Here is a 17,393-nt window from a genome sequence, read left to right as displayed (position 1 = left end):
AGGCAAGTGGAAAGATTTCAAAGCCACTGGGTCCAGGACTAGAACCATGGTTGCTCATGTGGAATCCAGCATCTTAACCACCACACCACCTGCTGGCCCCAGTCAGAACTGTTTTTTAAGCAGATACACAATTTGAGCTAGCAACTACTTGTTTTCACTTATGATAGGTAAATAACTAGTTAAGCCACTTGTACATAAAGAATAGGCAATTTCTACACACCAAGTTCTTATTTTTTTAGATTTAGAGAGCCTATATAAAAATTGCTATTAGAGAAGGGTTTTTGTTTGCTTGCTTGCTTTGCTTTTTGCTATAGGATATGTACATTTGCCAGAGAGAGAGAGAGAAAGGGAAAGTGAGAAATCACACCCCCCACCCCATCCCTCCCAAGGAGGATGCCCATGACAAAATCCTTTCTCCTGAAAGTGAGAAATCACCCCATCCCCCCACCCCACCCCCCCAAGGAGGATGCCCATGACACAATCCTTTCTCCACCTGGGACTGTAGGCATGCACGCACACATGCCTAGTGTTTTTTTCAAGCCACCAGGTCTGGGACTCAAACCACAGGGTTGGCCCTGTGGGATCCAGCCACTCTAACCACCATACCACCTAGCTGGTCCGGCTGTTATTTAAAGCTTTTAAAAGCACGTAGATAATTAGTATAAAGAATCGTCATCGTTTGCATTTCATGATGCTTTCCAGATCTAACACGTTTATTGGGCAGTACATACAAATATGAATCCTACAAACTTATATTCAGTATGATTATGAGCCCAGGGAGAGAAGGTTCAGAGCATAAACCAGCTAAAGATTATGTTGACAAAATTAATATCAGTACATAATCTCTTTGCCCAAGGCTCAGTCATCTCCGCTAATGGGAAACAAGGGACTATGGCCACAGTACCCTCTAGCCTTACATAAATGGCAGTTTCGGCCTCTCTTATCTAAGGCCTTTGCCCAGGCTGTCTAGACACTCAGCATCTCCCCACAGACACCAGTGGAAATGCGACAGAGAAGAACTGTTAGAGGTAGAAAGAGGCCTTAAGTCACAATGTGATTAATAAAACTAAATCTTATTTCTCCACCCTTATGGAACTCGTGACATTTAGATAAGATAAAAAGAGGACATTTCTAACAAGTGTTAAACAAAAAAAGGGTCACCCAGAGAGCGAAAGGACCTCCTTCTTTTGTGTTTCAGTAAGAAGATACACTCTGCTGTGTTGATCAGAAGTGGAACTCGGTTTCAGTAAGAAGATACACTCTGCTGTGTTGGTGAGAAGTGGATCTCATTGCTAGAATAGTTATGCAAAGATGAATACTGAAAGATTTATCAATTTTTTTTTTTTTGAGGGTGTGAGAGATTTTTGCTGTAGGGCACATGCACTAGCTGGAGAAACAGAAACGAGAAATCACCCCCCAGAGGAGATGGCCACACCGCAATCCCTTCTCCTCCATTCTCCTCTCAGGATTCTGGACATGCATGCACACATGCCCAGTGTGAGTTTAAAGCCTCCAGGTCTGGGACTCAAACGGCGGTCAGCCAGGTGGGAGTCCAGCAACCTAACCATTACTCCATCTGCTGATCCCACTGATCATGTATTTTAATTTGCTAGAAGGCACATGCACTCAGAACTGTTTTGGGCTGTGAGAAATAGAAAGTACTCTAAATGTCCACCAAGAGAGGATGGGTTAAATAGTTATGATTCTCAATAGAACAGCAAGTAGCAACTTAAAAACATACTGACATGGGAAGCTGGGGTGCGAGGGCTCGATACCCAATGCAGGAACAGTAGCGAACCTGATTCTTTGTCTCACGCTCACAAATTAGAGATGCAGACACAGAGAGGGAATAGCAAGTGGCGTTTATTAAAAGAGGGAAGGAAGAACAGCGCTCCCAAGCAGAGAGGTCCTGAATGGGTTGCTGAAGAGGAACTGAGGCAAGGGGTTTTCATCTGGGTCAGCGGGGCTTTGTTTGGGCTTTTCTCAAGATGGCTTGTGCATGGGTTCTCTTCATGGCGGGGTCACATGCTAGGTGGGTCTGGTTATTTTTCCTAATTTTGGAGTAGGGACAAAGGTCTCTTTGTCTGAAAGCTGTGGGTCATAAAAACCATTATCTTCTTTTTGGAATGTGGTGGGACCTAGAAGAAACTTTAAGGACTATATTAGCTGTAGGTCACACCGCCCAGGTCAGTCATCGAGTTACTGCTGTGAGTTGTTTCTTGTGAGCAAATAACTCAGTGAGGACTGAGCTGCTGTGTCTCAACTTAAGACTTAAAGGGGAGCTCTCAGATGAGTAGCAAAAGCCTTATGATTTTTACAAAGAAGTATTAACATTATTTAGGTTTCTGGTATCAGTGCAATTTTGGTCCCCTGGCAGCAGTAATTTTCTCTGGTACCATTCTCTGTGTATTTGGGGCTGTGTATTTTGGGCATATCTCACAATTTCCATCAGGCCCTGGGAGGGTTTCCATCAGACTTAGATTCCGGAGTTATGAAATTACCAGACCCTGGACTTTGACTCTAAGTGTTCTTTTGTGTGTCCTGTGGGGAGGTCTGGAATGGTTTGGCCTAGAAGAGCAAAGGTTAGAGAAGACCGGGATATAAGTTTCCTAACAGCAGGACTCCGCTGTTGGCTCTAATAACCCCCTTTTGGTCAGCATTCTATGACAGCCCAATCGCCTAGCCAGTTTCTGCCTCAATACAGATGTAGATTTGACACAAAAAGCTATTTCCAACTTCCTGTAGGGTAAAAATAAATCAATTTCTTCTGGGTAACAATATTGTATTACATATACATACACAACATCTGGACAGGTAGAGAGAGTACCTAGAATACTTACCGGAATGTTAAACAGTGGTTATTTCTAGGAAGACTTCTTACAGTTGTTATTTACAATCCACAAATAACAAATCTCCGGGTGAGAATTTAGTTTTAAATAGAATTAAACCCATGATACAGATAATCTACCATGCTTAGATTCCGTTTTAGATTCTAGGTCTTTAAAAGTTCTTAAGTTTTATTTGGTTTGTACAAACAAATGACTTAGAACTTTCCTGACCTGTTTGTAATGAATTTTTAAAATTTTTTTTACCAGAGGGCACACGGACTCATCAGAGACAGAGAGAAAGTGAGAAAGCATCCCCCCTGGGGCATGGTCTCACACTGCAATCGCTTCTCCAAATCTCCTCTTTTCAGGATTTCGGGCATGTACTGCATACATGCCCAACATGTTTTTCAAGCAGCCAGGTCCAAACACTCAAACTAGAATGATTCTCTTATTCTATGACTTCGGTTCTTTATTCCTCTAGTTTCTGAACCGTGTATGACTTAAAAGTTAATGCTCACCCTCTTGCTCTTCCCACTACGTCCTTCTTTTCCAGCCAGTTCTGGCCTTCTTTGTACAAGCCTCTATCATCGACTTCATTATTATCCCCTTTAGTCAGAAATTTGATGTCTCCATTATCTCTGGAAAACAAAATAGTATCTCTCAAAAATTATATTCAGCACATCATTGAAATTTCATATTCGTTTACTCTCAACTTCACAGTCAAACATGAGCATTCAGAAAAGTAGTCAAAGAGAACTCGCCCTTCATCTGGTCTGAGATGGCTGTTTACAGATAACCATTCACCTGAAACACAAATCTAGCGATAATTTTGTAGGCTGAAATTCTAAAACACTCATGTAACCATGGCAACCAAAATGCATGGCAAAGCACAAGGACATCGGCAGGGCTATGAAGCACTTCCACCACAGCATGCAATAACAGATACTTCTTACCTCATCCCTTCTCAGGATGAGCGAGTACCTACCCTATCTTTTAATCTGAAAACGAGCATCAGCGTCATTGAGGGGGTGGCAAAATCTCGCATCAACTGCACACTTTTTTCAAGTCCAGATTTGTCCCACCCTGAACTGCTGTGAGCTTTCCAGGCTCATTTCAGTTGTTCTCCTCACGTCAGAGTAGGCCAGCGTCTGGACGTGGGGCTGGCCTAACAACCCCAGTGGGGACTATCTTCTTAGTCCTCATGGACCGATTTGTTAACATGGATTCTATTCCTCTTCATTCTAGACATGAACCTGGTCCCAGATTATATGCATCTGAGCACAAGGCAATGTAACAGCGAGTGTGCCCTTAACTGTCCCCAAGCTTGCTTCTCCTTGCCAAGTGAAGACGGTGTTAACGCACTACTGCCTTCGCCACTGAGCATGGCAGTGGGCAATCCAGTTTGTAAGGAAACAAGGACCACAAACGGCATGAAACCAGGGTGTTAAAGAGACATGTGGGATTCATTCTAAGCATTCGAAAATGATGCTCAGATAGTGTTGACACTAGAAACACAACACTGTAGTATTATGGGGCTATAAAGAGGGTCTTTTTTCAATAAGACAAGTAGGAAAAAATGTACTGCTATAATGAGATAAAATGTTAAAGGTCCACAAAGATTTCAAACCACAGCAAAAAGAACAGGCTGATTTGTAGCCATGACTGTAAAGGAAATCATGAGGATAAAAATCCTGGCAGTCTCTCACTATTTGTGAAATTACAACACATAATCATTTCCTCAACTTTTGAATCATCTTCCATCTTTAGAAATTATGATGTCTTTAAATCAGGTGAGAGCGCTGTCATGTAATGACTGACGGTGCTTCTTCCTCAGTCAGTTCACAAGCAGACAGCAAGTAACCGTCACATACACGGGAGCTTCAGGAAGTTCATGGAAGATGACTACTATTAAAAAAAAAACTATGCATGGATTTCAAAAATTTTTCTATACCAGAATAAATTCATATTTAAATTTTAAGTCTTTCCAAAGTTTTTGAAGTACCCTTGTAGTAGCAGTGTTATCAATACAAACTGACAGACGGATTCTGGACTGTCTTAATGTTTAGAGTAAAATGAAATGAGTCTTTTAAGTATCAGTATCTTTAGGGAATGCCTGGAAGCACGGAATGGAATGGGAGTCTAATGCTGAGAGTGTACACATAGTTCCAAGTCACACATACACACTCCCACAGGGTGAAAAACACCCACATACATATCTTAACGTCATCTATCTCATGCAGGTAGAAATGTAACACTAACCTGCATTAAGGTAAATAAATAACCACTTATATAAATCATAACAGTTTAGGTCATCCTATGAAGTACTCTATTTTGGGAACTTTATATAGCTGAACTGTAAGTAATGTTTCTGGTTCTGAAAAAGTGTCTTAAATCATTATTGGTACTGAAGGAAAAGGTAAGTCTGTGGGGGAAGAATTAATGTCGGATCTGCAATGACCAAGTCTTGAGATGAGTCGGGGAAAGGAATTTTTATTCCTCCAGAGCTAATATTACTGCTGAGAATGTCACGCTCTGGCCAAAGTGACATAAAGAAACAGCTAGCTATTTTGCATTCCAGGACATCATGCTCATGTCAAACAATGTGACCTGATTTTCTTTGAGCCTCCATAAATAATCAACATGTTATGATATATTCCTTCTTATATTTGTACAGCAATGGGAGTTTTAAAGTGCTCTAGTAAATATTAGCTCATTTAATTCTACAGTCACCTCAGTTGTGAGTGGAACTGTTACCTCTGTTGTACAGAATGAGTTAAGGCGCTGATCCACACCACTCAGTTAGGAAATGGTGGAAGTAGGAAGATAATCCAGTGCTTTTACTACTTTCTCAGTAATCATTAAAACTGTCTACCAAAAATGTACAAGACAAAAACCGAAAAGAAGTAAAGCCTCTTTACTTTTCATGAACTTTGATTACTCTGTGAACTATTGGAATGTCTCGTCCTTCAACTTTAAAAACAACTATTTCACCAGCTCTAATGGGGTCTTCCCGGAAATTTGTGAGGAACAGAAGATCCCCGTGAAAGGCTGGCTCCATACTGCCACTCAAGGGTCTTCCCGGAAATTTGTGAGGAACAGAAGGTCTCCCCTGTGAAAGGCCGGCTCCATACTGCCACTAGAAAGAAACACAAAGCCAATGTCAGCATTACCCGGTGTCCAAGGTGACGGTAATAACCAGCAGTTACAGTGGCAAGTCTCATCAACCACCAAGTCTTAGGAACTATCAAACAAGCCACAGTGGTGCCCTTCCGACTGCTGGAGGTGCTAACAATACCTGAGGAAGGAGATGATTTCTACTCAGGTTTAAAATGAGATGGTACTGGCAGGCCCTTCCGCTGAAAAAGAACCAAAAATAACGTGGACTGTGAAGTCAGAGCTGCCAGTTTTCAGCCTTTAACAAAGTCTTACGTCTAAAAATACAGTACGATTTTCATTTGGAACTGCACTCTTACAGTTGGCTAACATTCTAAGGCAATTCGTTCATTTTTATAACATGTCCCCGGTACCTAGGACACTGAAACATTTGTTCAAGGAAGGAGAAAGAAACAAATCAATAGGGTACATGACCTGCCCTAAAGCCAAGCTGAGAACTGGGACAAAATCTGAACCCAAGCCTTCTGCCTCCTGCAGCATCATCTTTGACCATAGTCTACAAAGCCCAATTTTAACAAGGATTGACTGGTTTTGCTATGGAGGTCAATAAATAATCCCAATAATATCACGTAAGTTTAAATTTATGTCAAAAATCTTTGGTAGATTTGAGGTAAATTGAGATCTCCTGAAAGCTGAAAATTTAAAAACAGAATTCATTTTACATATATTCATGCTTTATTTTAATGCATAAAAAAATAATAAGATCAAGGCCCTGCAACCAAGGATGAGCAAGTCATGTCTGCTGAGCAGGAAGAGAGGAGGAGAAAGACCCTGGCATGTGGAAACCATGTGGAACTTTAAAGGAAAATGTGGTTCCCCGTGGGAACAGCTCCAGCCAGGCTCAGCAAGGAGAAATGCAGCGAGACTGGCCTGTCACTAAGAACCAAGGACAGGCTCATGTGTAAATGAAACCCGCGCCAGTAAGTGTGACACAGATCCAGCATTCAAACACAGGAAGTCCTAGTAAAGCAGAGAGGGCCAGAAATGGAAATGCATCTGGAGAAGATAAGCTACATGGATGCTGGTCTGGTACCATCACTGCTGTGTGATAACACAAGGCTGTTTTGTGATGTATGAAACCTGTGCTTTTACATATAACAAGTCTAGTTAGATCTGTGTTGTAGTGACACGTGTTTTCATCTGTAAGTAGTTACGCATGTATGCGAGGCTCTTCTGATTTACTACAATAATCAGTTCTAACTTTACCTTCACTCTTAAAGCATTCAGGTTTGTTTTCAATGTTATGTACCTTAGTTCTGAGTTGGATCTGCAGGTGTGTACACAGAGACCATGTTTATGTACCGTATATAATTCTGCCGTGCAATATCGGTGCTGTACTGTATTAGATAAACAATAAAGTCATGTATAGAGGGTTACAGAAAAGAAATGACTAAGAGAAAAGGAAAGAGAAACTATCAGATTAAAAACAAATTTGGAGATTTTTTTTGTCTTCCAGCATGGGATTTTATTTTGTTTTCTGAAAATAAACCATAATGGCTTCATTTTTTTAATTAAGTTTTTTTTTAGAATTATCTTATTTAACTTTATTTATTTATTTTAATTTGATCAGAGAAGGACAGAGTGAGAAAGGGGGGGGGAGTGTGAGAAAGCCAGCTACCAGATCTGGGACTCGAACTGCAATCAGTCATGTGGGAGTCCAGTGCCCCTAACCACCATGCCACCTTGCCAGGCCCATGGCGTCACTTTTTTTAAATAGCCAAAGTGCTTAAGATAATTTTTTCATCTATGGCTTCATCTTTACTTCTTCAACAAAAATTCCTGAAGACATGCAATTGGAAGATGGTCAGAGAAAACTGTCTTAGTCTGTGATAATAAAAATTACAGCTAGGAAAAACTCCTCAAACAAGTCTCAAAGGCAAGAAGAGTTGAAATTTGACACTGAGGGTCACTGTTGGGTTACATGAGGAAAGCAGTTCTTTTCAACATTTCTCTAATATCTCTTAGACACAGGGCCTTCAAAATGTTCATGAAGAATGTACATTGTGAAAAAACTGAATGGATTTCAAGATGTGTCTATATCAAAATAAATTCCATTTTTGCATAAACTCTTGCTTTCCTCATGGACCAGAGGTTCCCCCAATGTCACACTTCCTTCTAGAACATTAACAGTTTATGTTCAAGAACCAAATTGCTTTCAGACTATAAAGGATGCTTTAGAAGTCCCTGAGTTTTCCAGTCCCATACTAACTTCAGTGTTCAGTGTGCCCGTGTGATTTGAGGGGAACAAGAACATCTCAGATCTGTGCTGGCTCTGCCGAAAGCAATCGTGAGAGGCTTGTGACCTAGCTCGCTGGGCTGTGGGCTCCTTATCTGTTTGGGGGATGGACGTATCTAATTGTCAGGCTTTAAATCCTTCCCTTCAAATGAAGTCTTCCTAGGGAGTACAACCACGGAGATGGAGCTGCTAGAACTGAAGCAAAGAGAGTGTCTCTCAGTCTGCGAACTTGGCCCCCTCCCTCCTAATGCTTCCCGGAGCATAGTGTGAGCCCAGTGAATCAGAGGTGCTCACTGCTGGGAGCTGTGGTGCCCTCTGGCTGTAAATCCCTGGAAACTCTGATTTCTGGAAGTGCGCCCTTGGTTAGTCACATGGGACAGCCTGGTGAAGCGGGACCGGCAGTAGTGCCGACACGGCAGGGCAGCACAGCCCAGTGGAGGGAAAGGACACTGGCTTGAGAGCCAGGACCCCAGTGCCTGGCCTTGGCTACCACACTGGTCAGGACCCTCCACCCAGCCCTCCACTCCGCTGGTAAACAAGGGCTCCATCTCTGCCAACAGGAAGATTCGATAATCTGACAGGCTGGACAGTGTCCTGGAGCACCCGCAGACCCAGACATGGTCATGTGACTTGAAACTGTTCCGTTTTCCCCTTGGATGCCTTTATGGCTACGTGAGTAACTACAGTATTAATGTTTCTAAATAAACAGGCTCAGAAGGTGACAGTCATCTACAGCAGTATACTGAGGACGAAGGAAAATACCTGAGATACCAGTGAGGCACTGGGAGTCCACACTTCCTGTCCAACTGGTACAAGGAAAACCAAGCAACAGTTATGTTTCAAATCAACTTGTACACAAATGCATTAAAATAACACATCATTAAACTGTCATTTTAAGTTACATGTACTAGCATGAACATGATTAAAGATCTAAGATGTTTATTGAACAGGATAAGACTTCTTTCGAGAGACTTCTGCTATAGTGTGCATGTGCTCGCTGGAGTGATAGAGATAGACAGACAGACAGCAAGAAACCACTCCCCAGAGGGAATGGCCATGCCGCAATCCCTTCTCCTCCGTTCTCCTCTTGGGATTTTGGACATGCACACACATGCACCCAGTGTGAGTTTTAAGCTGCCGGGTCCAGGACTCAAACTGCAGTCAACTACATGAGAGCCCATGTGAAGAGTCCAGCGACACAACCATTACACCATCTACTGACCCCGAGCAGGGTAAGACTTCCACAAAAGCCAGAAAAAAATGCTCAAAACAGGGGTCAATGAGGAAGACTCTGATAGTTCCTACAATTACAATCTTGAATCTTGGTTGTTGCAAGGCCTGCCCCTCAGTCCCATGACAGCAGTGACGTGGACGGAGCCAGCCTGCAGGACCTACCTCAGCACCACCACGATCGGGCTTTCGCTGCCCGTGAGCACGATCAAGCCTTTCCATATCATGAGTGCAGAAGACACGATCATGGCGAAGTTGAGGACCTGATAATAGAGCTGGAACGAGAAAGGCCAAACCGACAGTTAGAACCGATGGCAGAACATTTTCCAGCCCACAGCTGGGGGTGCACGTATAGCATACAACAGAAAGGATGGGAGTTGAGGACAGGAAACTACTTCATACAATGCAAAAAAAAAATTAGGGAGCATCTCAAGTTTTAGCCCCAGAGTGAGCCTTTCAAATATCGTGCCACCTCAAGTGAGAGAAAAGGGGGGAGGCAGAGCAATTGTGGTGCTCACTTGTTCAAGCCCCAGTGAGGTCCTACTTACCTCTCTGGATTTCCCCACACCCTCAACCATAAAGGGTTCCACTCCTCACCTGCTCCCCCCAGGGCCTCCTGCTCTAGATGACCCCTCTGACTCAAAGCACAGGTCCAGCTCCCAAAGCCCTGCACACTCTAGGACCCTCCTAGAACTACCCTTTAGGCTCTAGGCCAAAGACAGTCGCAAAAGGAAGCTTCTGAGTCTTTAGTACTTAGCAACGAGGCTGTTCTGCATCTGAAAATTACATTTTAAAAGTAAACAGAACTTTAAACACCTAGGTATTTACATTTCCCATAAACATTTTAACAAATACTTGATTAAGAACACAGGTGGGAGAATCGCATGAGTTGGGACACAGCCGCTAGTCAGGTCATCTGTGAGAAAGAGCTGACCTGGCTCACCTGAGACCACTGTGTTGGGACCCTCGCCTGCCCTCACTCCCACCCTGCACTGCATGTGCTGAGGTTCAGGCTCGTCCTCGCTAACAGTGGCTGCCACGCGGACCACCACTGGGGACTAAGGGCAAAGCCACATCCACCATGTCAACCCCCCTGCTGGGCTAGAGCTGAACCCTTAGCCCAAAGGTCCACCACCCTCTGATGCTTACAGGCACTGAAGAGCTGCCCTGGGACCACACATGGCATCAGCCCCTTGAGGTACTGCCCCCTGCCCTCCAGGAGGGATCCTCACTTAGGTACCTGGTTCAGTATTCCTCTTCACTACCCCAGTGGCATTTGAAAAGTCACATGGATGATGGCTTTCCATGTGGATGATAGTTCACGGGGTGCTGTGCTGCTCTCGGTTCCTGGGCTGCCTCTCCTCCAGTGACCTTCTTCCCTCCACCTGGACCATCCACTCTCAGCAACACACCCCACAACTGAACTTCTCACCCCCATACCTCTCACTCATGTACCCCTTTTCTCCCTGGCCTCCTGTGTCAATTCTCGCATCCCTGCTCCTACATGTTAGAGCCCTTGTCCTTTCTGGACTTCCACGCCTCACTTCTGTTCTTCCGTCCCCTCATGTGGTATGCAAAGTCATTCCTGGCAGAGTATCCTGTCCTCCAGGGCCCTCACTCCGGAGGCCTGTGTTTACCCCTCCAGAGAATTACCATCCAGATCTCTACCCAGGGGAGACCTCCAAGTGGAACTTGAGCTCACTGCTTCTCAGCTTTTCCAGCCCATCCACTTTATTTTGGCCCCACTTCCCCTTCACTGTGAGCCCACAGACGCCTGCCACTGCCAGTCTTTGAGCTCCAATAGTGAAGAGTTGCTTCTCAGCCTCCCCTACTACTACTCGGGGTTTGGCTTTCTCTGTTATGTCAGCTACCGTTTTTCCATCTGTGTTTTAGGTTCTAGTACTTGGTTGATCTTCTTTTCCTTTCCCAGATCCCTTATCTTGGACTAACTGATCACTTTGTGTTTTTTCTTTTTTTTAGAGAGATTTTTGCTACGGGGGCATGTACTCACCAGAGAAAAACAGAGAGACAGAAAGTGAGAAATCACCCTTCCGGGGGAATGGCCATGGCATAATCCTTTCCTTTTCATTCTCCTGTCAGGACCTTGGGCACAGATGAACCTGTGCCCAGAGTGAGTTTTATGCCCACAGTGAGTTCAAGACTTGAACTGTGGCTGACTACGTGGGAGTCCAGTGACGCCTTCATTACACCATCTGCTTGCCCGACTGATTACTTTTTAAATCCCTCTACTATAGTTTCAGTGATGTTTGAGAGGAACTGAAATTAGATAGGTCAGATCCCACCTTAGCTACCTACCAGCTTACCAGAACATTCTTTTGGAATGAATTTGGAACTAGGCACTGAACAATCCTGCTTTCCTTAAATATCCAAATTTAACTGAGAGCAAATTCAAGGATATGGACTCTTTGAGGACTGCATACAGTTTGGAATGTAGTTTTAACGCAGCTCAAAATACGGCAAGAGAAATGGTTTTTAAAATGTATAAGGCCTGGAGAAGAGCACTTGAAGACCCTCAGAAAGCCACTGTGGGGGGCTTTCTGACTTCTGAGTAGCGGACCACCCTTACTACAGTCATGGCCCTCCAACATCAGCATGCACTCGGATCATCCAGCTGAACCTGAGCGCTGCATTTCAAACAGGATTCCAGGCGATACTGAAGCCACTGGTCTGGACCAGTGTGGAAGCTATGCTCTCTACCATTGCTTCTCAACCTTGGCTCACATTAGAACCATCTGGAAGTCTTTGGAAAGGAGCATACATGATCTATGTTCCAGACCAACTGGATCAATGGGAGAAGAGAAGTGTCACAGTCATAAGTCACAAATAGTTAACAGGTGATTCTGATGCACCGCGAAGGTTGAACCATCGTTCTCTGCCTTCTCCTTCCCATCGGCTGAAGTCCTCCCACCATAAACCCTTCCTAATCCAGTTTGTATAATCTTCTCTTCTCCTTCATGTCCAAACTTCTCCAAAGAGGCTTTATCACAGGTAGACATCTCAGAGAACCCTCTGACCACTATTTTTGTCTTCCTACCTATTCCTCCTCCTCTACCTAAACTTTCAGAACTATGATGCTGACCACTCCCAATGAGATGCCGGATGGCCTGACAGTTCCACTTGGGTGTCTTTAAAGATAACTCAGACTCAATATGTCAAAACTGAACCTGTCTCCTCCAAAAAACCTGCAGCACTAGTGATGCCTAGCTCTATAAACGGCATTACCACTCACCCTCTACCCCTGCACTCTATGCATTCTACCTTCCAAATACTTCTGGACCCTGTTCAACTCTCTCTAGTCCACCCTCACCAGGTCACCAAGACAGTTCCTTCGGGCCACTACAAGAGCCTCCTATGCATCTCCTGACATCCAAGCATATCTGTTCTGATCATTCTACACTCAGGTCTTGTTTTCAAAAGCACATCTGGTCATATCTATTTCCCACTTGCGTCCCACTCAGAGGATGAGGAATAAATCTTACTAGGGCCTTGAAAAGCCCGCTGGTATGTCTGATAAATACCCCCATGCCCCGGTTTCCTAGGAGAAGCTAACTATACCCCAGCCGCAGTGGGGTATCTGCCAGTGCTGTGAACAACACAAGCTCCTCTCCACTTCCCCAGCTACGTCCTCTGTGCAGTGGGTTCCTTCCCGGAATCCCTCAGCATACCGAACACTAATGCATCTGTAAGTCCCACTTTAAACATCAGTGTCCACGGGAAGCCTTCCCAGACCTGCTAGACTAGAAGTCAACAAACTGTTTGTTTAAAGGGCAGACATGACCCACCTAGGAGGTGCAGTCTGTAGCATGTTAGAAGCAACATAATGACTGGGGGTTCAGATCCCTAGATTGGGTTGTGAAAGGTCTTCTTGAGAACACGCCAGCTGTGAAGGGAGGGTGCCCAAGAGCCTGTGGAACTAGAGGGCTGGGGAAAGGGAATTGTGGTGGGAGGAGCTCTTGTCAAGGGTGTTTTCTCTCTCACATACACACACACACATGCTATCATGGAACATTTTTGAAATCAAAAAAAAAAAAAAGAGACAGTAAAACATTACATTTATGGGCCACGCAGTGTCTGTTGAAAACACTTAATTCTGCCACTGCAGAGGGAAAGCAGTCTCTTATGCATAGACAATATGTACCTGGGTGAATGTATATAGGTATATTTCATTTTATCTATAAAAATAGTGTGCTGGAGTTGGCCAAACTTTGCTGTAAAGCCAGCTTAGGTCCTCTTGTAATATATTCTCACTGCATTCCATACTTTTTTTTAAAAAGAAGTATTTATTTAGTTTTATTTATACATTTTTTTTATTTGACCAGAGTCGCGCGTGCGTGCGTGTGCGCACACACACACACACACACACACAGAAAGTGAGAAAGCAAGCCACCAGGTCCAGGACTTGAACCGTGGTCAGCCATGTGGGAGTATCCAGCGCCTCAACAATCACACCACCTGCTGGTCCCTCATCCTGCACTTTTTTATGGCATAATTATTGAACTTGTCTTTCACACCTGGCTAAGTTCCACAACAGCAGGTTCATTTCTGCCTTGTTCATAATTATTTCCCCAATATTTAACACTGGTCTGGCAAAAAGCAAGCATGCAATTTGTTGACTAAATTGTGATAACATAAATATCTTTTCTTTTTTTTTTTTTTGAGAGAGAGATTTTTGCTATAGGGTGTGTGCACTTGCCAGAAAGAAAAAGACGGAGAGACAGAAAGTGAAAAATCACCCCCCCCGTGGGGATGGCCATGCTGCAGTCCCTTCTCCTCCATTCTCCTCTTGGGATCTTGGGCACATGCATACATGCACCCGGTGTGAGTTTAAGCCACGGGGCCAGGGACTTGAACCACAGTCAACTACATGGGAGTCCAGTGACATAGCCATTACGCTAACTGCTGGTCCCAACATAAATATCTTTAATACATGGTAAGTGCAAACAAATAGGCATGCAAAAAAAAAAAAAAAAAAAAAAACTAAAATCCCAATTAAAAAAAAAAAAGAGGTAAGAGCTTAAAACTTTGACTTTACAAGGAGGAAATATAACTGGCAAATAAGCATTTAAAATGTTCAAACTGAAACTTGTGCTTCTCCTACTTCCTCACCCTTTTTTTTTCTCAGCAAATTTAAAGTGTTCTGGGTTGCTATTCTTGGGTTCTGGGTAGTTTTGTTTTGTTAAATGCTAAGACTCAGTGGGCCAGGAGCACCTGCGATGGGGATACAAGTTGATATAGCCATTCTGAAAGCAATCTGACTTTAGTATCAAGAAGTTATTGGGACCAGCAGTTAGCATAATGGCTATGAGGCTGGATTCCCACATAGTCAACCATGGTTCAAGTCCCGGATCCGGTGGCTTAAACTCACGCCAGGCATGTGTGCGTGCGTGCCCAAGATCCCGAGAGGAGAATGGAGGAGAAGGGATTGCGGCGTGGCCATCCCTTCTTGGGGGTGATTTCTCGCTTTCTGTCTCTCTGTCTGTCTCTGTCTGTCTGGCGAGCACACGCGCCCTATAGCAAAAAAAAAAAAAAAGTTATTGTCCCCATTATTCCTACTTTTAGTAATTTATCTAAAATAAATGTGGATAGGAAATTACGGCCCAAAGACATTTATAAGTCTTATCACTAATAACATGGAAAAGAAAATAAATGGGCAACAAAGGGGAAGTGACTGAGTAGAAAACAGCAGACTCAGCCGCTATTTAACCAATACATAAAGCACTTTAATGATGTGACCAAATACTTACCATAAATCGAGTGAAAAATGTAAGTTGCAGTAGGATCTCAAGAAACTAGAAAACAGTTTATAAAACAAACAGAAGGAGATGCCTCAAGACTCTAATGGAGGCTATCTTAGGATGGTGGAATTATGAGTTCGTGAATTTTCTTCTTTAAAATACATTTTAAGAATTCCTACAATAAGCATGCATTAATTCTTTAAAGGAATTGCAATTTGACAAATTATTTGGTCATTAGAAATAACTACTCTGAAGACTGTGACAAAATAGGAAAACATTCTAATATGATGTAAAGCAGGAAAAGCAGAACTGAAAATTGTCTCTTGCTAATATTACAATTATGTGGAACAATGTAATTTGAGACAATTATGAAGGATATAACTGAAAGCAAGGGTATAAAAAAGAATTAAAATAACTATTAAGGTTGGTGTCATAAATGAAAATAAGAAAATAAATATAATTCAGGACCAAAGCTACCCATTAGTTTTAAACTATTAATACTTGCTACTCTGGGGACCAGCAGTTAGTGTAATAATGGCTGTGTTGCTGGACTCCCATGTAGTCGACCGCAGTTTGAGTCCCAGACCCAGCACCTTAAACTCACGGTGGGCGCATGTGCCTGCGTGCCCAAGATACTAAGAGGAGAATGGAGGAGAAGGGATTGCGGTGTGGCCATCCCTCCCCACCCCACCCCACCCCCGGGGAAGTGATTTCTCACTTTCTATCTCTGTCTGTCTGGCGAGCGCATGTGCCCTATAGCAAATATGTCAATATTAAATTTTGAAACCATTGATACATTTCCAAGAGAGCAAAAAGAAGAAAACTGGAGCACTAAGCAGGTGTTATTAAAGTGTGGAGTATGATATGTTAAATATTAAATCACTGCTTCTACAGTAAATTCAGCCTTGCACGTCACATCGGTCTGAGTAGAAGTGGTTTACTAGAGTTCACACTCAAAAGCTTCCCCACCTGCTCTACTTGACTTAAAGCACTTGTTTAAGTGTTTAAGCACTTGTTTAAGCACTGTTTCATTATGAACTACAGATCTTATTAGGAAAGCCCCAAACTATGGTGTTAAACAAAGATTTCCATTTTAGAAAAGTTTCAAACCATCAGGTTCTACCCTTAGGAAAGTAAACTATAAAATCTTTTTTTTTTTTTAAGTGGTTTTTGCTATAGGGTGCGTGCGCTCACCAAACAGACAGAGACAGAGAGATAGAAAGTGAGAAATCACCCCCCCAGGGGGGATGGCCATGCCACAATCCCTTCTCCTCCATTCTCCTCTCAAGATCTTGGGCACGCACGCACACGCGTCTGGCGTGAGTTTAAGCCACCGGGTCCGGGACTGGAACCGCAGTCGACTACGTGGGAGTCCAGCGACATAGTCATTACGCTAACTGCTGGTCCCAGTAAACTATAAAATCTTGCCACTTATCCAATAAAGACCTCATACTAAGAATGTACTTTCCAGTATGATTTTCCATAGTTGAAGACTTCTCCAAGGGGAGGTAAAAATCAATTTCTCAAAAAAAGTACCTTTGAACAAGATATTTACCTGCTAAGGAAAAGGACCCAATACACGAACATCAAACAAACTACCTGCGAAACCACAGATCACACTTCCAATGCTCCGCCTTTAAGGAACCTACTCTTCTCGGTCTAGACTGAACATCCTAGAACTTAGAAACATCATTCTGATGGAACTACTGACAAGCTGAAAGGGATCTGAAAAAGACACCAGCATGTTCCCCTAGGGCCTCTGTTGTTCATCTTTGTCCATCAACGTCGTATTCTCAGCACGTGAGAACTCTAACAGAGGTTAGAAGGAAGACCACACTCAGTCACTGTCAACCAACGAGGAAATTGCCAATGTCTAAGAGTTCTGAGCAAACATCTCAGACCAAATATTCCAGCTGACAGAGCGGCAGAAATGCCAGTAGCTGTAGTTCTTCCTCCCTTCCTCACTGCAGAAACAAAGAGCCCTTGTCTTGCATGTGGCTCTTGCCTTAATTAAAGCAAGCAGGGGCAGCAGAGAAAGGAGGTCCTGCTTCCAAGACTGGCAGCCCGTGCAGGCCTGACAAGGTGGGACAGGATGCCATGTTGGAGGGGGAAGGGAGAATAAACCAGCAAAAGGACAAAAAAAAAAAAAAAAAGAACCAAGGGGGGGTA

At 43.4% G+C, this 17,393-nt stretch overlaps 1 protein-coding gene across 3 annotated transcripts in view; it reads right to left on the bottom strand.

Annotated features, from left to right (window-relative positions):
• Positions 1 to 17,393, bottom strand: part of SEC11C (SEC11 homolog C, signal peptidase complex subunit) — a 21,218-nt gene that overhangs the window by 1,508 nt on the left and 2,317 nt on the right. The window contains exons 2-5 of one of the 3 annotated variants that reach the window (XM_006139936.3): positions 9,634 to 9,743; positions 5,915 to 5,964; positions 5,747 to 5,846; positions 3,347 to 3,466 (exon numbers count right to left, since the gene is read on the bottom strand). In XM_006139936.3, coding sequence (XP_006139998.1) covers positions 3,347 to 3,466; positions 5,747 to 5,846; positions 5,915 to 5,964; positions 9,634 to 9,743 — 380 coding nt within the window. Of the gene's footprint in view, positions 1 to 3,346; positions 3,467 to 5,746; positions 5,894 to 5,914; positions 5,965 to 9,633; positions 9,744 to 17,393 lie in introns of all 3 variants that reach the window. The other 2 variants (XM_006139937.3, XM_014585338.2) reach the window with 2 other exon arrangements.

Source organism: Tupaia chinensis, unplaced genomic scaffold (assembly GCF_000334495.1).
Source record: "Tupaia chinensis unplaced genomic scaffold, TupChi_1.0 Scaffold000012_1, whole genome shotgun sequence".
Lineage (NCBI taxonomy): Eukaryota > Metazoa > Chordata > Mammalia > Scandentia > Tupaiidae > Tupaia > Tupaia belangeri.
The sequence above is the reverse complement of the archived record's forward strand: the minus strand, read 5'-3'. Positions and strand labels throughout refer to the sequence as shown.